Source organism: Macadamia integrifolia, chromosome 6, assembly GCF_013358625.1.
Source record: "Macadamia integrifolia cultivar HAES 741 chromosome 6, SCU_Mint_v3, whole genome shotgun sequence".
NCBI classification, from domain to species: domain Eukaryota; kingdom Viridiplantae; phylum Streptophyta; class Magnoliopsida; order Proteales; family Proteaceae; genus Macadamia; species Macadamia integrifolia.
The window spans coordinates 16,508,152-16,528,871 of record NC_056562.1 but is presented as its reverse complement, the minus strand read 5'-3'; the positions used below and the strand labels follow the sequence as shown (position 1 = coordinate 16,528,871).

The 20,720-nt window shown below is 40.6% G+C and overlaps 1 protein-coding gene across 1 annotated transcript in view; it reads left to right on the top strand.

Moving 5' to 3' along the window:
• Positions 1-19,957, top strand: part of LOC122081218 (heat stress transcription factor A-1-like) — a 22,519-nt gene extending 2,562 nt beyond the window's left edge. Inside the window, exon 2 of the mRNA XM_042648240.1 lies at positions 18,239-19,957. Coding sequence (XP_042504174.1) covers positions 18,239-19,531 — 1,293 coding nt within the window. The 3' untranslated portion in view covers positions 19,532-19,957. The remainder of the gene's footprint in view (positions 1-18,238) is intronic.
• Positions 19,958-20,720: the final 763 nt, after the last annotated feature.

Below are 20,720 nucleotides of genomic sequence, written 5' to 3'. Positions count from 1 at the left end.
AAAAAAAAAAAAAAAAAAAAAAAAAAAATCCTGAATAACTACCCATAGAGTTACATATTAAACCTCTAAAGATTTATTTCTTAAATAACTGTCCATATAACTACAATATAATAACAACAACACAACAAAGGAAGATAATAGTCTTTCCCTAAATAAAAGTACAACATAATATTAAAAGAACTGCACATAATACTTGTCATTCAGCCATAACAAAGTGACATGTGGCTGCATGTGTCTGTGTCTCCTCTGAGGAGTGTTGAGTTCTTGAGTGATGTACTCATTACCATTCCCTATAAAAATAAAATGAGGAGGAAAATTTATTGAATTTTGTTGGTTTTGTTAAGTGGTTGCTAGATATAGTTTAGATTACAGTATCCTTAACATGGTATAACCTGGTAATTGATGCTTTGACTTAGTGTCCCTGGGATTTTGGAACTGAGTGGGATTGCCAGATCAAATGTATTTGATGGATGCTATCTGACTATTGACATTCTACTTTCCAAAGTTCCTTCTTTTATTTTTATTTTTGAAGAAGTTATCTTTTTTTGGTAGATTCTTTTGGAAGTAATGATTGCGTTTTGCATTTCAGAATATACTTTTTCTTTATGTGGTTGAGCTTACTAGATCACTAGACTTCTCTTTGGATTATGCAGAATATCAGCAAGAAGAGAAGATAGACATGCTGCCTTGGTTGGTTCACTTTCTTTGGTCAAGTCGGACATAATTTTGAGAGCCCAATGGGTTATATGGGCTGTGGGTTTATTATTTATGAGTTTGCTATTGTTAAAAAAAAAAGAAAAAAAAGAGGTGTACCCAGTGCACGAGGCTCCTACCACTGCGGGGTATGGGGAAGGTCATAACGTAAGCAGCCTTACTGGCCTTAACCCCTCTTTGCGGAGAGATTGTTTCCCGACTCGAACCTTTGGCCACTAGGTCACAATGGAGCAACCATACTTTTTGAGTTCTCTATTGTAATTGGCCAATTCTATAAGCCCAAGTCTTAGTGATTTAAGTCAGAACTCTCTTGATTGTGCATGAAGAGTTAACTATGTTCTTGTTATGTTGCAAAGTTATAAATAAAGGAGTGGGGATACTACCCCAACAATTTTGACAAACCATAGTTCTATGCTTGTTATTTTCTGTGAGTTGCATAATGCTCTTGTGAGAAGCAATAGCAACCTTGGTGGGATGCCAAGAGGACTGGTGGGATGCTTGGTCAAGTTCTAGGTGGAAGGCCTAGTCATTTTCTCTCTTCCTTTTCTATAATCTTCTTCTCCCTCTTTCCCAAGTTTGGGTTCTGTTTCTTCTTTCATGTGCATACTGTTTGCTCATCAATTTGATCTCTTTAGTATTATTCTGTTTTCTTACTGTTGCCGAGTTTTCTGTTTTCAAGTCCAGGCCATAATCTAGTATTGAACTAGTGTCCAATATACACCATCGATTCCACATATTGATGGCAGTCCCTTGCATACCCTTGAGTCCTGGGACAGCACTACTTCACTTTGGTGTCTAATTTTCCTGCTAGTTTCTAATTCTGGTCGCTTATTAAATCTGTACAGTTTGTTTCAAAAAGTCCTTTAATCAACTCTGATAGTGTACTAGAAAATGTCGTCATGGCTGCAGCTCAGATCAATTTGTGCTGATAGTTTGCATGCCTATAGGGAAGTTCTCATTTTCTCTTTCTTTTCTCCTTATTATTGATTCGATGTGATTTGACCTTTATGGTGACTGAGGAACTGCTCAAAGCCTTGCAGCTCGGTCTGCTTGTCAGTTTTGGCAATTTAGATGTAAGATTACTGTTCTAGTGGTTGTTATTTTCTTTGGCTGTGTTTGGTTATGAACTTGAATGAAAAAAGGAACCATTTGATGGGGCTTTGGTTGGAACTTGATAGATATGGAAGTACACGGTGTGTAGTCACCTCATTGTGGTCTTTTCTTTGCTGTTAGTAGCTTCCAAGCAGTCCTAAATGCCTAGAGAATTGCCTATTGGACAAGTTGAAGCCTTTTCTTTTCCCCTATGTGGTTGCAATATTAGAATGTGTTTGAGATAGTATCTTTTGCGTGATAAACAGTGGAAAATTATATTCCAAGAAGTGCAGCCTCCCCCCTGCCCGGAAGGACCTTCTGATAGTAAAACTTGGGCTGCCAGCACGACAATTTGGGTTTGAGTCCTAACTGCAGCCTCCCTCAATCCCCTTCATCCCAACCGGCACCCCCCACCCAAAAAAAAAAATCCGTTTTAGCCTTTTAGGTTGCTTACATGTTGAGGCACATTTGGATGCCTTTAGGAGCTGTCTGTGACAAGAAAAACTACCTTCTGCCATACTATGTTTGTGTTTGAGAGTCAAGAACTGTTTATTATGACAGTAATATCAGGTTTTTGTTTTGGTTTCGGAGTGCCATATGTGTCAGGCCATAGACTTGCAGTAGATGCACCATATTGGCTGGGCGCAGAAACCTTGCAGGACCCAATAATGCATTATGTCTCTGACATGATCCATTCATTCTCATCGTTTTCTTTTTTCTTTTTCCCTTCATACTTTTTTCTATAAAAATATTAAAACCATTGAAGGCCTAATCCGGTTGCCTAAATATATGGGCAATATTAAACCATTTGGTTACCATCTTTAGTTATGACCTAAATTCAGTTTGATTGTCATGGGATTAGGCCTTGATATTATTTGTATTTTATGAAAGATTAGATGTCTATTTGATTTGTATTTAATAAAGGAAGTAAATATTCAGATTTTTTTTTAAAAAAAATATTAATGGTGTTCATTTGAAGAAAGTCCCCCCATGCCTCTGCTTCCATGCCCTTGAGGACTCTCCCCACGTCTTCTTTTCCTGCCCCTTCTCTTACTCTGTCTGGAAGAAAGTCCTCTCCAGATGCTGGCCTTCTCGAAGACCCATCCTCCTTTTGGATAGGGAATCTATCTGGGTTGATATGACCTTTGCGGGCACCACCATTTGTGATGCCATTGGCAAGCTTGCCATCTCTACCACCATTAACCACCTTTGGATGGAACAAAACATTCGAAGATGGTCATCCCAATCCCGTTCCCTGGACAAGATTTGGGTTGCCATCTTCTTTGATGTTTCCTCCAAAATCCGCTCCTTTCATCTTAGGCCCGTCTCCAATTCCCTTAGGAATAGACACATTATTGCCTCCTGGAACCTCCCTACCGGCACCATCTCCACTTCTTGATTCCCCCCCTTTTTTGTTGTATCCCTTGGTCCTTTTAGCTTGAGCGTTGGCTTTTGCCTCGCTCTTTGCTGTTGTTCTTTGCCCCTGTGGCTGGCTTCTCCATTTTAGTTGAAGTCTCTCCCCCCCTTCTTTCCCCCTTGTATATTCTTTCTCTCCTTTGGTTATTAATTTATTTAATTATCCAAAAAAAAAAAAGGGTGTTCATTCAGTATGTCACAAATTGAAGTTTGGGATTAGGCTTTGATAGTATTATTGTCTGGCAGAGCAACGTTAATGAATTGTTTGTTTTGGAAGTAAGTTCCTTTGTAGTGTTCTTCCATTATTTTTAATGTCTGCTTTCTGGAGTTTTATCTCTAACCCACATTTGAGTCCAGGTAATATGAATATTTGAGTGAGAAAAAAAAGTATGATGGGACTCTTTCTTTGAAAACTTGCATATTTGTGATGTTCCATGTCTCCCCCTCCCTAACGTATCTTTCTGATGTTTGAAATCTTGAAATTAATTCAAGTTCTTTTGCTGATTGGAAATTGGATTAATTGGGATGTTGATGCATTTGATTTTCAGAGTTTATTTGGTGACCTTTTGATTGTTTCCTTTTTATTAGTTGATGTCTTTACCTAATTTAGTATAACCCTGCAGTGGGATGATATGGATGGATCTCGAGAAGTAGGATTATCTTTAGCTCATTTCAAACCCCTCTATGGTCAATGGCTATACTTGCCCCCTTTTCCCCCCAAGTTTGGGCCCCAAAATTCTGTTCAAAATTGGTTGATTGGTGATGGAAGGATTAGGTAATTGCTACATTTTGTATTTTACTTGGAGATTGTTTGTTGTTCAGCGGTATTTAAGGGTAGTCAATTGATGTTGGCCTTGGCTAGATAATGTTGTGCTGAAGGTAGTGGAGATTTGAAATGTGATATTAGATGGGATATTTGGTAGAAAGATGTGGGACCAATGTTTGTGCCAAAATGCATTTTAAGGGTTTACTTTTTTGTTAACCCTCTGAAACAGAGACTTGGGGTGATTTTGGTGTATCCAGAGCCTAGTTGTTGTACTTTTTGGTGGATATTCTTGGAACTTATTTGATGTTCATTTCAAATAAGTGGACGAATAGTGCTAGTAATTCTGCGACAAATGAACTTAAAAGAATGCAGATGGTAAGTGGGAAAAATAAAAAGCATGCAATGTTAAATTTCTGGCACATTGTTTTCACTGTTGAAGTAGTGACGAGAGTCAATAAGATTCCATACCACTTCTGCACTTAACATTCATAGCTATCTGCACTACAAAGACTGAATGGATTCTCTTGTTTGTCTAGAATCCTGAAATGTTGGTGGAAAGGGGACTGGGATGGGTTACTTCTGTATCATTTACATCAGATTCAATATTTATTAGTTAGTTTCAAGGATATTCCAAATATCTTCCTTATTTTCTCTTAATTAATTTTGTGTCCTCGGTTTAATGCCACATGTTAAACAAATTGGGAAGGATGAAATACCACTTGGGGTCCAACCCAAAACCTATAGGCATCGAGTAGAGATGGCCAAAGGGTATATTAACTCCCAACATCTCAACACCAAAGAAATAGGATCTAGTAAATTTCTTCTTTGAGGAGTGCTCCTCTAACTTCTTCCTTCAATCTGAATATAAACTAAACTCAACTCAACTCAGCCTTACCCCATCTATAAGGTGTTGAATATATGTATCCTCTTTCGCTAAGAAAAAGGGTTAGACCTTTTTTATCCCTACTTTTCTTATTCGGGAGCATCAATACAACTGATTGCATGGCCATGAAGGTGAGACCAACAGATACTTTTTCATCTGTGGGGTCCCACTAGAATGTCCCAAGGGTTGGTTATGCAGTTGCACGCTGGCTTAATTAGGGGTTGCTTTATTTTTAATTTTTTTTAATTTCCGTTCATTTATTTCATTTACGCTGATGGAGTCGTAGGATGGAGCTGGGGTTTGAGTTAAATTTGTTTCCAGTTTCAAGATATGATTAGGAGTCCTTTCTTCTTTATAGTTTATATATTTGCATTAAACCTGTAACCTACGATCAAGGGGACAGATGATTGAATGAAATTTGAGCTCGGTTTACCTTTCACTGCTGTGGAGCTGCATTGATTCTCTTCTTCCTCCTTCCCTGCAATCTGAAACCGCCCTCAAGTAAGCTTTAGATCTCCTTCTTCCTCCTTCCTTCTCCGTGGATCTCCTTCCTTACCTGCTACTCCTTTTGTTACTTGTTACGATTCCAGAATCCTGTAATCAAACCAAGGAAAGAAGGAGAGAAGAAGAAGAAAAGAAAAGAGAAGAGAGGAGAGAGGCGTGAGTCACAAGCAGTCCTGAAGTGTGGAAACTATCCTGCGGCTTAGACCAGAATAGTCTGCCTCAGGTTAGTCATATATATATATGGATTTTTTTACATCAACCTCCCCCGTCGTTTGTCAAAATTACATAATCCCCCCTGAAAATCAAAAAGTTACATTTAAACCCACAAAGTTGAAACCGTCAGTGAAGTGTTTGTTTTGCATTTTTACTGACGAAATTGCCCCTAACCCTTCTCTCTTATACCCAAACCATCAAGTCCAAAGAGGACGACAGTGGAGAACTACGATGGGGGAGGAGGAGAGGATATTCCGGCGGGTTTTTCAGCCGATACCATGACCGATTTGAGAAAAAAAAGAAAAAAGTCAGTGACGGCGGGCACTGAAATGCCCCTACACGGTAACCCGCCAAGACTCTTTCTGCACATTTTTTTGTTCTCTCCCGTCTCTCAATCCCATCGAACGGTCGCCTTCACAAGTCAACTAGCCTTGAAGCTCTCCTACTTAACAAGAACCGATCCCGATTTCCTAATTTAAACATTCCCCTCCTGGAACTGAAAAAGGGGTAAAGGTACTGGTTCTCTTCTTGTAAAAAGGAAAGTAGTAATGCCAGAGGAGGACTTGGTTGAGCTTAAGTTCCGGCTGTACGATGGGACTGACATCGGACCTATCCGATATTCGTCAGCCTCCATTGTTGCCATGCTCAAGGGAAGTTATTATAACTGGTGGTGCGAAGCCCGCCATTGAAATTGTGGCTATTGCTACTGCTAAGATTGACAGGAGATTCACGGCGGCGATTCGTGGAATCAGATCTAGGTGTGGCGTTCATCGATGGTGGTGGATGAGAAGGCATGTCAACAAACTCTGTAAATGAAGACGAAGAAGCCGATGACGGTGCCATCGGATTCCATTCCGAAACAATGGAGACTTCGCCTGCAGAGACTTTGTAGGAGAGGTACAATCGCTTGAGAGACTTATCTCTTCTTTCCTACCTTTGGATTTGAAGAGGGACCCAGCAAGGTGTTCGTAAGAGCAACAAGAGGATTTGAAGAAGAGAGAGAGCTCGGAACGGCGCAAGTTGCCCCCCTGCAACCAGGTCTCTCATCGCATTGTCCAACCGGAACCGTGCTGCTACTTGATTCTTTCCCTTCCTTCCAACTTCGACGAGACAGACCCTTCTCTCTTTCTCTTGGTCTCGCGTCTCTCGCCTTTGTTGCTGAACACAAAAGGGAAAAGTGGGATTTTCAGTAAAATTCTATTCAGTTAGCAGAATGACCCTACAAAGATGCTAACGGTGTCAACTTTTTTGGGTTTAAATGTAATTTTCTGATTTTCAGGGGGGATTATGTAATTTCGACAAACGACAGGAGAGGTTGATGTAAATCACCCTATTTATATTATTCCAACAATTAAACAAGGACATGAATACCCTGGTACCCTGTGCTAAACATAACCAGTACATAAGAGATATCGGCTGGACCAAAGTACCCCTAAAACTCAACGCTCCCCCTCAAGCTGGAGCATACACATCACCCATGCTCAGTTTGGTACAACCACTGTGAAAACTAGGAGCAAACAGAGATTTAGTAAACATATAAACCAACTGATCTATGGAAGGAACAAATGGTGTCTTAAACTAATTTCTTTAGAACTGCATCACGAATGAAGGGACAATCCACTTCAATATGTTTGGTCCTCTTCTGGAAGACAAGAATACTGGCAATATACACAGCTGCTTGGTTGTCATAGTACATCTTCATAGGTTTAGTTACGGGAAAACACAACTCCAAAAGTAACGATTGTAACCATATCAACTCAGCGGTGGTGTGAGCCATAGCTCTGTATTCTGCTTCAGCACTAGACTTGGCAATGGTAGTTTGCTTCTTACTTCATGTAACTAGATTACCTCTAACAAAGGTATAATACCTGTAGTGGACCTACGACCACTAGCTGAGCCAGCCCAATCAGCATTCAACATTGGAGTAGGCAACCAGCTCAATATGCCGATTACGATGATAGATCAGCCTTTTACCAGGAGCACCCTTCAAATACCGAAGAACACGAAAAGCACATCCCAATGTGCTTTCTGAGGAGGCTGCATGAACTGACTAAGAACTCCAACATCATAAGAAATGTCAGGTTGTGTAACCGTGAGATATATCAACTTGCCAACCAAACCCTGTACTGATGCACATCTTGGAGAAGTTTACCATCATTAATACCAAATTTTTTGTGAGGATCCATAGAGACATCTACAGGCCTGGATGCAAGCATACTAGTATCAGATTGAAGATCCAACACATACTTTATCTGAGGTAAGCTGATCCCCGTCTTGCATCTGATAAATTCTTTCCTGAGAAAATAGTGAAGCTGACTTAGGGCTTTGGTCTAAAAATGCTGCTGTAAATAGTTTTTAACTTTAGAAATACTGGCCTCATCGTTACTAGTGAGGATAATATCATCCACATAAACCACTAAGGCAACCAACTTATTACTTCTGCAACGGACGAAGACAAAGTGGTCAGAATAGCATTGAGAAAAACCACAATTCACCGGTAGCACTAAATTTTTCAAATGATTTCTTAGGGGACTGTTTAAGTCCATAGATATGAAGAGCGTCAGCATGAGCTTTTGATATGGTATGAACAGAACGGACAATGCAAGACCATGGATAGACAATGGAAGATGAGACAAGGAAACAATGTTATCAATTGGATACACAACCATAGATTTTTGAGTGCATGTGCGTGTGCCTTTACGATGAGTGATTGGTAAGTCATCAGGGACAGATGGGATAGGACCTTCACCGGAGGAAGACGGCAGTAGAGGGAGCGAATTATCTGGAGTAATAGTATCGACACTGGGTTATCCAAGCTTCTTTTGGCGCTGATAATCTTGTAGAGGAGGTGTGACATTGCACTAGGGACGTCAGGTAATGGAATGAGAGTAGGAATAGGAGGAACTATTGGCCCTTGACTGAGATGCCTGGGAAGAAAAAATGGTGTGCCTTAAAAAAAAGACACATCAACACTAACAAGGTTTCAGTGAGCAATTGGGTTATAGCACTTGTACCCTTTCTGAGTATGGGAATAAAAAAAAAATGCATTTAGTGGACCTACGAGATAACTTATTTGATTGAGAATGCATGTTGTGAACAAAACTATTGAATGGGGTAATAACTTATGTCTAATATGACACCAACTCTCTTTAGTTATAACAATGGAGAGAAGGTTCTGGAGAATTGCAAAGACTATTAAACCCCTTATGGTCCGTTTGGTAACTGAAACTTTCCCTAAAACTCATAAAACCCATTATTACAACACTCCCCCTCAAGTTGGTGCATAGATATCACATATGCCCAACTTGTAGATAATAGGATGAAACATTTTACTACTAAGACCTTTAGTAAATACATCAGCCAGTTGTTCATTACTGAGAACAAAAGGCATAGTGATAACGCCCATATCCAACTTCTCTTTGATGAAGTATCGATCGATCTTCACATGCTTGGTTCGATTATGTTGGATAGGGTTGTGAGCAATGCTAATGGCAGATTTGCTATCACAAAAGAGCTTAATAGGAAGGGTAGTAGGAACAACCAAATCAGTGAGAAGACCATGAAGTTATAGGAGCTCACAAATGCCATGTGCCATAGCATAAAACTCTGCTTCAGCACTTGAATGGGCAACCACGGCTTGCTTCTTGCTACGTCATGTAACAAGGTTACCACCAACAAAGGTGCAATAACCTGTAGTAGACCTACGGTCATCAGGGGAACTTGTCCAATCCACATCTGTGAAGGCCTCCACCCTACGGTGATCATGAGGAGAAAAAAGGATGCCACGTCTTGGGGGCGGATTTCAAGTACTGGAGGATACTTAACACAACTTCCATGTGAGTCGAGTAGGGATCATGCATGTACTGACTAACTAGGCTGACGCTGCTTCAGCACTTGAACGGGCAACCACGGCTTGCTTCTTGCTACACCATGTAACAAGGTTACCACCAACAAAGGTGCAATAACCAGTAGTAGACTTACGGTCATCAGGGGAACCTGTCCAATCCACATCTGTGAAGGCCTCCACCCTAAGGTGATCATGAGGAGAAAAAAGGATGCCACGTCTTGGAGGCGGATTTCAAGTACTGGAGGATACTTAACACAACTTCCATGTGAGTCGAGTAGGGATCATGCATGTACTGACTAACCAGGCTGACGGCAAATTAATGTAGAACTAGGATTGACAAGTTAACCTAGTCCCAATGTTGTAGGATACTCTTGGAGAACATTAGATCAAATATCAGAATAGTTCAAAACAGATTAATAACAAGGATGAGATCAGATCTGAGATTAAGAATATCAATCTCAGATTATAGGGTGTCAGAAATCAGAATAGAAGCAGATAATTAGGGGACTAATGGAATGATGAATTAGGTCTACGCAGGTTCTGAAACTTGCTAACAGAATTTGCAATTTTCTGGACAGAATTGAGAAAAGAAATTAATTAGATACCTGTAACAGTAGATCAGATCTGGAACACCTTGAGTATGGAAGAAAAGAGGGAGATAACTAGAAGGGAACCTCTTGTGCTTCACACCGCTGAGAGTCAATTGGATCAAACACCAATTTCATCAGCCTTGATCAAACACAAGACAAATCTCCATGTAGAAGACAATAGCAACAACCATTAATTTTTTTTTAGCTACTAAAGACTTGACTCAATTAATAACTTGACTCCTAAGGAAACAAATATAACTCAAATCAAGCCCAACTAGAAAGGAAACTAATGAAAATGGAAACTAACTAGTAATCCCGTACTCAATCTTAGAGCCCCCTTTTTAGACCCATAAAAGTGGTCTATTACACTCAAAACACATGGGATCAAAAGCCTAACATGTATGGAACCCAACCCCAGGCTTATTCCTAATAAAATAAGCTTATTTTGGTAATTAATCTGCATCACAAATGCTATGTCAAGGTGTGTATGAGAGATAGATCAATTGCCCCACTAATCTCTAATATCTCCCCTCATCTATCGGATCACTTTCCTTGCTACTCAGGTGACCATTAGCTTCAATAGGAGTGTGCCGGCTTACACCCCAATATGCCCGTCTTAGAGAGAAGATCAAGCCCATACTTTCGCTGAGAAAAGTAGATCCCATAAAAAGACTTGGCAACTTTAATGCCGAGGAAGTAACGAAGTTGTCCTAGGTCTTTGATCTCGAATTTCTCACTCAAGTATCTTTTAAGGCAAGAGATTTCTGCCAGATCATCACCTGAATAACAATATCATCTACATAGACTATTAGGATAGCAATCTTCCCACCAGATCTCTTGATGAACAGTGTGTGGTCGGCATTGTTTTAAGAGTAACCTGTAGCAACCATATCCTTATGAATATGTCCGAACCAAGCACGAGGTGATTGCTTCAGCCCATACAGAGCACACGTCAGCTTGCATACCTTCCCTTGGGTTTTGGAGCAAGTGAACCCAGGAGGAATGTCTATATACACCTCCTCCTCAAGTTCCCCATTAAGGAAGACATTCTTCACATCTAATTGTTGGAAATCCCAATCTAAGTTGGCGGCACAAGCTAAGATATTGTGTTCATCTTACCAACTGGAGCAAAAGTTTCCTGGTAGTCAATCCCATAAGTCTGTGTGAAGCCTTTGGCAACAAGTCTGGCCTTGTACAGATCCACTGTCCATTAACCTTCTGTTATACTGTAGACCCATTTGCACCCAACTGTCTTCTTTTGTGAGGGAAGACACACTATATCTCATATGTCATTCTTCTTTAGAGCCTGCATCTCTTCAACCATAGCTGCTTGCCATTGTGAGTTTGCACTCGCTTCTTGCCAGGTATGAGGAATGGACACAGAGAAAAGTGAAGACACAAAACTATAGTAGGATGGAGAGAGTGAGTCATAAGAAACAATTTTAGCAATAGGATGTAAAGTACAAGACTTAATGCTTTTACGAACAGCAATAGGCAACTCAAGAGGCTGATCAACAGAAGGAGAAGGAGAGTTACTAAGGTCCAAGGGGACAAGATCAGGCTCGAGAGGAGATGACTGGCATGGTAGGGTAGATGTTGGATGTGTAGTGGTCTGAGTCTGCTCTCTGCGACTACACACACATATCTCTGGCCGAGGCGCAGTAGGAGAAGTAGGAGTGTCACTCTCCCCCTGAAACAGGATACTAGCAGAGATAACAATTTCAAAAGACGACGGCACTTCTTCCATAATGGAAGGTGACTCCCCTTGAAGAGGTGTCGCAGTGTAGTATGACGCAGATTCGTGAAAGACAGCATCCATAGTCACAAACCAACGCCGAGTAGGAGGATGAAAACACAGATAGCCTTTCTGAGTAGGAGCATACCCTAGAAAAATGCATCGTAGACCATGAGGATCAAAATTTCTATGAGGATGATGATCGCGAGCATAACAAACACTATTGAATGCCTTAGGAGGAATAGGAAAAGCAGCGGAACCTTGGAGAAGATCAAGAGGGGAGCGGAAGGCATGGACTCGAGAAGGCATTCGGTTGATAAGAAAGGCAGCAGTGAGAATTGCGTCGCTTCAGTACTGGGGAGGAACATGCATCTCAAACATAAGAGAGCGTGCTACCTCACAAAGGTGGCGATTCTTCCGCTCAGCAACCCCATTCTGAGTTGGAGTATCCACACAACTAATCTGATGAATCATCCCATTATCGGAAAGGTAAGCTTGAAAGGACCCTTCAAAGTATTTTCGACCATTGTCGCTTCGAAGGATCTGGTGATAGGGGCATTGATTGGCTTTGGTAGGTTACGTAGTGGTCTGTATCTGCTTGATGATGACTCGGCATTGGTCTCTGGTCAGGCTCTTCAGACATCTTTTAAGTCACCTCTCATCTCTGAGTTACTACAGTGGCATCGTCGGTGGAGAGAGAAATGAGAAAGAGGCAAAGAGATGAAGAGGGAGAGCCCTTAGGGTTTCGGATCCTAAGGCTCTGATACCATGTTGAATGGGGTAATAGCTTGTGTCTAATATGACACCAACCCTCTTTATTTATAACAATGGAGAGAAGGTTTTAGAGAATTACAAAGACCATTAAACCCCTTAGGGTCCGTTTGGTAACTGACACTTTCCTTAAAATCCATAAAACCCATTATTACAACAAAAACAGACACAACCAAAATCACGGACGAAACTGAAAAACTTGGTAAGTTAGGAAAACAATGGAAATAAGAGACTGATCGGAAAGAACAGAGGATGGTATGCGATTAATTGAATGATATGTAGTTAAAACCCTATCACACAAAAAATTATTCGGAACATGCATGTGCAATATAATTGCCTGTGCTACCTCTAGGAGATGCCTCATCCACCCATTTTGCTGAGGGCTATAGGAGCAGCTATTTTGGTGCATCATCCTATGGGCAACACAAAATTTAGAAATCTCATTTTGGACATACTCTAAAGCAATATCAGAATGGAAAATCTTAATTGAAATGCCAAATTGAGTTTTTATTTCATTATAAAAATTATGAAACACAAGTAAAAATTCTGATCGATTCTGTAAGAGATATAATCATGTAAGATGAGAGTGGTCATTCACAAAAGTCACAAAATATCGAAATCCAAATCTATTGTTGGCTCTACAAGGGCCCCAAACATCTGAATGTACTAAATAAAATAAAGACGAACTATGAGCCACTGAGCGAGATGGAAAAGAAACACGGTAATGCTTTCCCAACTCACAGGCTTCACACTAACTTGAGAATAGACCTAAAACTAGGAAATAAAATTTTCAACCTAGACAAAGACAAATGACCTAAATGACAGTGCCATTGGAACAGAGTCACATCCCCAACGGCTGTAGCAACAACAGAAGCAGGAGTACCACAATAGAGATTATAAACCATCTTTTTCATGCCCTCCACTAATCTTCTTCCTCGTGTGAAGATCCTGAAAAACACAGTAAGAAGGGAAGAACATTATTGAGCAATTTAATGACTTGGTTAATTGAGTCACTAGAAGAAGACTTAATGGAAATTAGGGAACATGTAACACAGATGATAGATTAATGGAAGATGTAGGGGAGGTAGTACCATGAACTAAAACAGGTGTTGAAGCACTGTTTGCTAGAATAATAGATGTAGAGGTGGTACTAGGAGAAAATGACTAAAAAAGAGATGACTTACCAGTCATAGAACAGAGGCCTCTGAATCAATAATCCAGGGGGTAGAAGTAGTGGTAAGGAGGGGTGATGACTTGCATGAGCCAAGGTAGCAGCTGATGTAGACACCACATTGGATGTATTAGAGGATGCCTCAAGAGTTTGCAGAGACCTTAGTAATTGATTGATATCATCACATAGACTGGTAGAAAAATCTCCTGAAGAAGTCCGTGGTTTAGTATCATTGGTAGACATCATGTCAGTACAATCATCTGACACTGCATGATTGACTAATTGGGTTGCCCGCTCTGGCTTGCTATATTTTGTCCAACAAGTCTCTACAGTATGATTGGACTTGCCACAGTAAGAGCACTAGCGAGAAGAACGATCAAATTGCTGTCCACTAGAACCCCGACCAGCAGACATACAGCCTCCCCCACGACCTCGGCCAGGTCCACTATTAGCAAGGAAGGCAGAATTGTCTTTGATGGATTGATAAGGTTTTGTAGAAGATGTAATACGCTGAAGTCTGGAGTAAGTATCATTCAATGTAGGGATAGTTTCCCTAGCAAGTAAGTGGCCCTTCACTGCCTTCAAGTCATTATTAAAGCCAGCTAGGAGTTTAGAAACAAAGAATTCATCTCGCTGAGCTTTTAGCTTGTCAATATCTGTAGTCAAGGGCTAGAAAACATTGAGGTCTTTAAGCATTCCCCTGAAAGCACTGTAGTATTCTGGTAGAGACTTGTAAGATTGACGAAATTGGAACAACTTTTCATAAAGGTCATATATACGAGTCATTCTTCTTCTGAGGATATGTTTCCTTCAGATCATCCCATACGCCTTTTGCAGTAGTGTAGAACATGACATTGGCAGCGACACTATTCCACAACCAGATCAATATTAATGCATTATCCTTCATCCATTCATTATATCCCTTATCAGACTACGCAAGAGGAGTAGAGGTAGTATATTGGAGTTTATCTTTGGCCATAAGATAAACCTTCACAGATTGAACCCAAAGTAGGTAATTCGAACTTCCTTTGAGCTTGATAGATGTAATCTGGACATTCACATTGTTCGAAGAAGATATAGTAGCAGTAGGGGTAGTAGTTTTGGTCTCAACCATGATGAACCAAAAAATCAATAATTCAAGGCTTTGATGTAGAAGCGAATAACCAGATCACCTGTGTGCAGATCTTTGTAGTACCATAGAATGGAAGATCCTAGTATAGAGCAATAGTATCCAGACCTGATCCCACCATACCAATGAACCAGGAAAAACCATACAAATAATAGATTTTGGGTAGAAGGATGGTGGCATTGACCCAAGGTCTTCAATCTTCAGTTCAACAGCATATATCGCAATCCAAATAGAAAACAAGCTCTCCATCAATGAGAAAGGGTGTGATTTAATCCATAGTAGATGCAGCAGTAGGCGGATGCTCACCAGAGAGGTTCAGCGGAAAGGAGAAATCAGCATATCGGAATTGATGAACCCTAGGTTTGATCACAGAGGCTTTGATGCCATGTGACGATTCCAGTCCTGTAATCAAACCAAGGAAAGGAGGAGAGAAGAAGAAAAGTAGAAAAGAGAAGAGAGGAGAGAGACGAGAGTCACAAGCAGTCCCAAAGTGTGGGAAACTAACCTGTGGCTCAGACCAGAATAATCTGCCACAGGTTTGTCCCTTCATGTATATATCATTCCAACAATTAAACAGGGACAGGAATACCCCTGTACCCTGCACTGAACATAACCAGTACATAAGAGATATTGACTGGTCCAAAATACCCCTAGAACTCAACATTATTTATTCCTTTTGTACTTCTGGTATTTTGGGTTTGAAATGAGTTTGTTGGAATTTTATTTTTACAACTCAGGTTGACCTAATATTTCAGGGGTTAGATCTCCTCCCTGAAGTGACCCAAATCATAGATTTCTGCCCCCAACTAGTTCTCCTACCGTGAGAACTAAAGTCTGCAACAAGGCTGGTTCTATCCTACTGCTGGAACTAATTTCAGGAGTTATTATATATGCATTAAACCTGTAACCTACGATCAAGGGGACGGATTATTGAATGAAATTTGAGTTTGGTTTACAATTCACGGCTGTGGAGCTGCATTGATTCTCTTCTTCCTCCTTCCCTGCTATCTGAAACCGCTTCTCAGGTAAGCTTTAGTTCTCCTTCTTCATCCTGGTTCTTCTTTCCTTCTCCTTGGATCTCCTTCGTTACCTGCTACTCCTTTTGTTATTCATTCCTTCTGTACTTATGGTATTTTGAGTTTGCTGGAATTATATTTCCACAACTCAGATTGACCTAATATTTCGGGGGTTAGATCTCCCCCTTGAAGTGACCCAAACCTTAAATTCATGACCCCAACTAGTTCTCAACCATAGTTGTCATGGTGTGTAAGCAACCGAAGGCATTGGAGGGGGCCTTGATGTAAGGCAACACCAAGAAGGCGATCAAGGCACCCCTTAGGAAACTATGCACTCAACCATTATTTTGAGATGTTAAATCATTCTTATGGGCCAGAATGTTGGGCATTAAGAAGTGCCATATTGGCAAGCTGTGTAGCAGAGATGAGGACGTATAAGAGCTGATTTGGGAGCTGCCATGATCAATGACAAGCTTCGAGAAAGTAGTATTAGGCTGTATGGTCATGTTTAGTAGAGGCCTGTGGACACCCCAATAAGGAGGAGTGATCTGATTCTGATTGAAGGAGCTAAAAGAGCTAGGGGCAGGTCTAAAATGACCATAGGAGAGGTGGTGAGAAATGATATGCATAGTCTAGGTCTTGTCCAAGTATGACCTCGGATAGAGCTTATTGGAGGGCAAGGTTTCATGCAACCGACCCCATTTAGTTGAGATTCTCTTGACTTGCTGGGCTGTGCTCTTTCCTCTTTTACTTTCATCTATTTTTTTATTTTTTTGGGTGGACTTTGGTTTTCCTTACTTTGTTTGCATGGATCCATGTTACCGACCCTATTAAGTTGGGATAAGGCTGATTTTGTTGTTGTTGTAATCATTATTGTGGGCCCACGATGAACCCATAATCAGGGTTGTTGAATTTGGGATCACGTCAGTCGGGTAGGCTGTTGGGGATGTCTAGTAGGGTGTTTTACACCATGCTGCTTGGCTAGGTTTTATTGTTGGTTTCACTTTTGGGATGAGGTGTTCTTATTTTGTTAAGAGAATTGTAAACCAGGAAGATAGGAAGTAGTATTTGATTGGACCTTGGGATCCTTTTGAGGGGACATAATGGACAACTAATTTTGTTAAAAATCTGAGCCTTGAATAAAGGGAATACTACCATATCAGAGTTTGGGCGCCATTTGAGAGTATTCATGTAGAGATAGATAAGAGAGAGATGAAAGCATGTGTCATGTTCTTGTCCCTACCTTACTCTTTTGTGAACTCATTGACCTTCCTTCAATATCCCAACCATGTTTCTCCTTTACCCTAGAAGAGCTTTTTCTTTCTGCAAAAAAAAAAACCTCTCCCTACCTTTCTATATACCTATTTATTTCTTTGTTTCTGAAGTTGGTTTTGCCACTTTGCTCTCCTTAATATCGCTAGTTGGTGGATCCATGTGAAATCCAATTGATCTACTTTTGTAATAGAACAGTCATGGGAAACATTTTTTCATCTTTTTTTTCGTTGACATGAGATTTTCCTCTGTTATGGGGAGCTGGACAAATTAAGTCATTGTCGGAAAAGATATATCTGTACTTTCCATGTCAATGAAATTTGGCATTAGGAAATTTTCTTATATTTAGTGTTCTCTTCCTAGTTTAATTTGTCAGGGTGCTGTTATATTCAATTGCTGGACTTGGACATAATCTAGAAGAATACAGTTGAAAGCTGATGTATGAGATGTAATTTGCTTTTTCCTAAATGAAACGTGTGACAATGGAGAAACTGACCTCACAAACTTTGAAGAAGATAAGAAGATGAGAAAAGGAGAGAGACGATTGAAGAACAAGAGAATCCAACAGATCATGATAGGATTCAGTAGTCTTCTATCGTGGTCGATGGCAAATAAACAAATACCGCAGGGTCTACAATAATGCCCCTGCGTGGTACATATCTTAACAAAATGAATTGCAATAATTTATTGGAAGGAAGGGGGAAGTACCAAGTAATAGTATTGTATTGAATTCTAAAATTGAAGCCGATGTCTTTTCTTAACTGAAATGAATAGCAATAATTCATTGAAAAGAAAAGGAAAAGTAATAAGTAATAGGGGTCTAGCAAGAAATTTACCGTCACAGTATGATTAGTAACATGGTGAGAAGAACTTTCTTTTTTTCTTTTATTGGTTACGGGGAAAATTATTCTCCATGAGATGGTTTTCTGCACATTAATGCCGTTTTTTACATTAATGGCTTTAACTATGCCTGATAATTGAAATTAGTTTCTGAAGAACATTCTTCATTCTTAATATTTTCTAATGGATGCTTATGGTTGAGGAGGGTTGATTCGGAGTTTCTGTTCTTGGTCCTTGGTAACGCTGATATGCTATTTTATTTTCATTTTCTTCAAGCAGGGATTTAGGAAGGTTGATCCAGACAGATGGGAATTTGCAAACGAGGGGTTTCTAAGAGGGCAAAAACACTTGTTGAAGAGTATTAATAGGAGAAAGCCGCCCCATGTTAATAACCAACAGCAACAGCCTCAGGGACAGAGTTCTTCTGTTGGAGCATGTGTTGAGGTGGGGAAGTTTGGGCTGGAGGAAGAGGTCGAGAGACTCAAAAGGGACAAGAATGTGCTTATGCAGGAGCTGGTTAGGCTGAGGCAGCAGCAACAGACAACTGATCACCAGTTGCAGACCATGGGGCAACGCCTTCAGGGAATGGAGCAGCGGCAGCAGCAAATGATGTCATTCTTGGCGAAAGCCATGCAGAGCCCTGGCTTCTTAGCCCAGTTGGTGCAGCAGCAGAATGAGAGCAACCGGCGAATAGCTGGAGTGAACAAAAAGCGGAGACTGCCCAAGCAGGAAGATAACTCAGAAGGTGAGCATGCTGCAGCTGCTGATGGACAGATTGTAAAATATCAGCCTCTGATGAATGAGGCAGCAAAAGCAATGTTCAGGCAGATTCTGAAGCTTGATGCTTCTCCCAGACTGGAATCTCCTAACAGCAATAGTGATAGCTTCTTGATTGATGATGTATACTCACCACCCAACGTATTAGACAGTGGCAGCACTTCAAATCGGATCTCAGGGGTGACACTCTCAGAAGTCCCACTTACTTCTGGAAATCCGTATTTTCCAGTTACCAGCTCGGGTTTTCCAGAGAATTGTCCCTCAACTGCCATATCTGATATCCAATCTCCAACTACTTTAGCAGAAGACATGGTTACTACAACAGCTCCATTCTCAGATATGAGCGTGTTGGGTGTGGTGCAAGATACACCCATCGTGCAGACGGACATGGTTATGCCCGAGTTCACACAAATTCCAGGAATGGTGGCAGAAACTAATGTTGTTGATCTTACTGGTGGGAGTTATGTTGGGACTGAGACTGAGAATGGTGCATTCATGGATTCAATGTCCAATGAGGTTGATGGGACAATACCAATAGAACCCTCACTAGACACTGATATGGATATTTTGCTTGATGGGATACCTAAACTTCCAGGTATAAATGATGTCTTCTGGGAGCAATTTCTGGCTCCAAGCCCACTCTCTGGTGACACAGATGAGATTGACTATGTCACACCTGAAGGTCCTAGCAAGGAGAGAGAACCAACAAAGGAGAATGGATGGGGAAAGGGTGAGCATATGGAGCAGCTAACAGAACAGATGGGGCATCTTACATCAGAAGCCAAAAGTGTATAATTGGTTTTAACTTTATCCCTGCGTAGTCAGCTGTAACCGTAACTCATGCTTTTAGAGTCACCGTCATGATAACCAGGGTGGTCCTCTTTTGAGATCTTCGACAAGCAGGTACCGAAGAGAATATGACCATCTTCAGGATGCACGTATACATCCCAGCTTGTGCAAGGTCAACAAATTAAACAAAGCAGTGAAGGTGGAAGGGCTCCCAGTGCTGTTGTATGATGATTTGCTTAAGTCAATGTCCTGCTTGGCAGACTGGCTTTGTTTTAGAGGGTAATCCTATTAAATAGAGGATATAGTGGAAGCTGTTCTAAATTTTATTTTTCTGGGAGTCCTTCATCCGACACGTTTTTTCTTCGTCTGTAATAATTTTTTCTTAGTGCATTGACAACTGTTATGTGCATGGTGATAGTTGATTGGAGAACATAGATGATGCCCCTGAATCCCTTCAAGTTTCATCTGCAATCCCTCTGTGTCACCCTCTGAGAAAATCCCATTTCATGAACACTTCTTCCATCACTACCTAATTCACTTGGATCATGAGGAATAATCTTTTTCAGGAAATTCAAACCTAACACCCACCTACCCATGGCCCAAATCTCCAGAGGGGAATGCGAGCTGAACATTACTCCCCTCTCCAACAAAACATCTGGCCCACCACACCTTCAAACTACTCTGGACTCAAAACCCTTCTACCCACCATGAACGACCCCAACTTCATCTCAGATGGCAGCTTCAATTCAGTCTCAAGGGAAGCTGGGCCTCAGTTTGTATTTTTAGCGACAGATTCTTCTTGGCATCCAAGAATTCAAGTCATGCAGGATCAGCCCAAGAAGCCGAAGCATGAGGGATCCAAAACGCGATTGAAAAGGAACTACAACATCTGGGATTTAATGGAATAGAATGATGATGAACTAGATCCACCACCCCAACAAATATCCATGACATTCTTCCTGTATGACTCAAAAGGAATCTATGCAGTTCTTGAACTATGTTACTGTCAAGAAAGTGGAAAATATAGGGATTATATACCTTAATCCTATATTTATCTCCCTTACCTTGCGCCAATGTTTGGAAGCTAAGAAAAGAAAACGAAAGAAAAAAAAAAAAATTCAAACAAATTTGAATTTAAGAACACATAAAAAAATCTCCGTGCCACTAGAACTTGTTTTTTTAATCTTTATTTTTG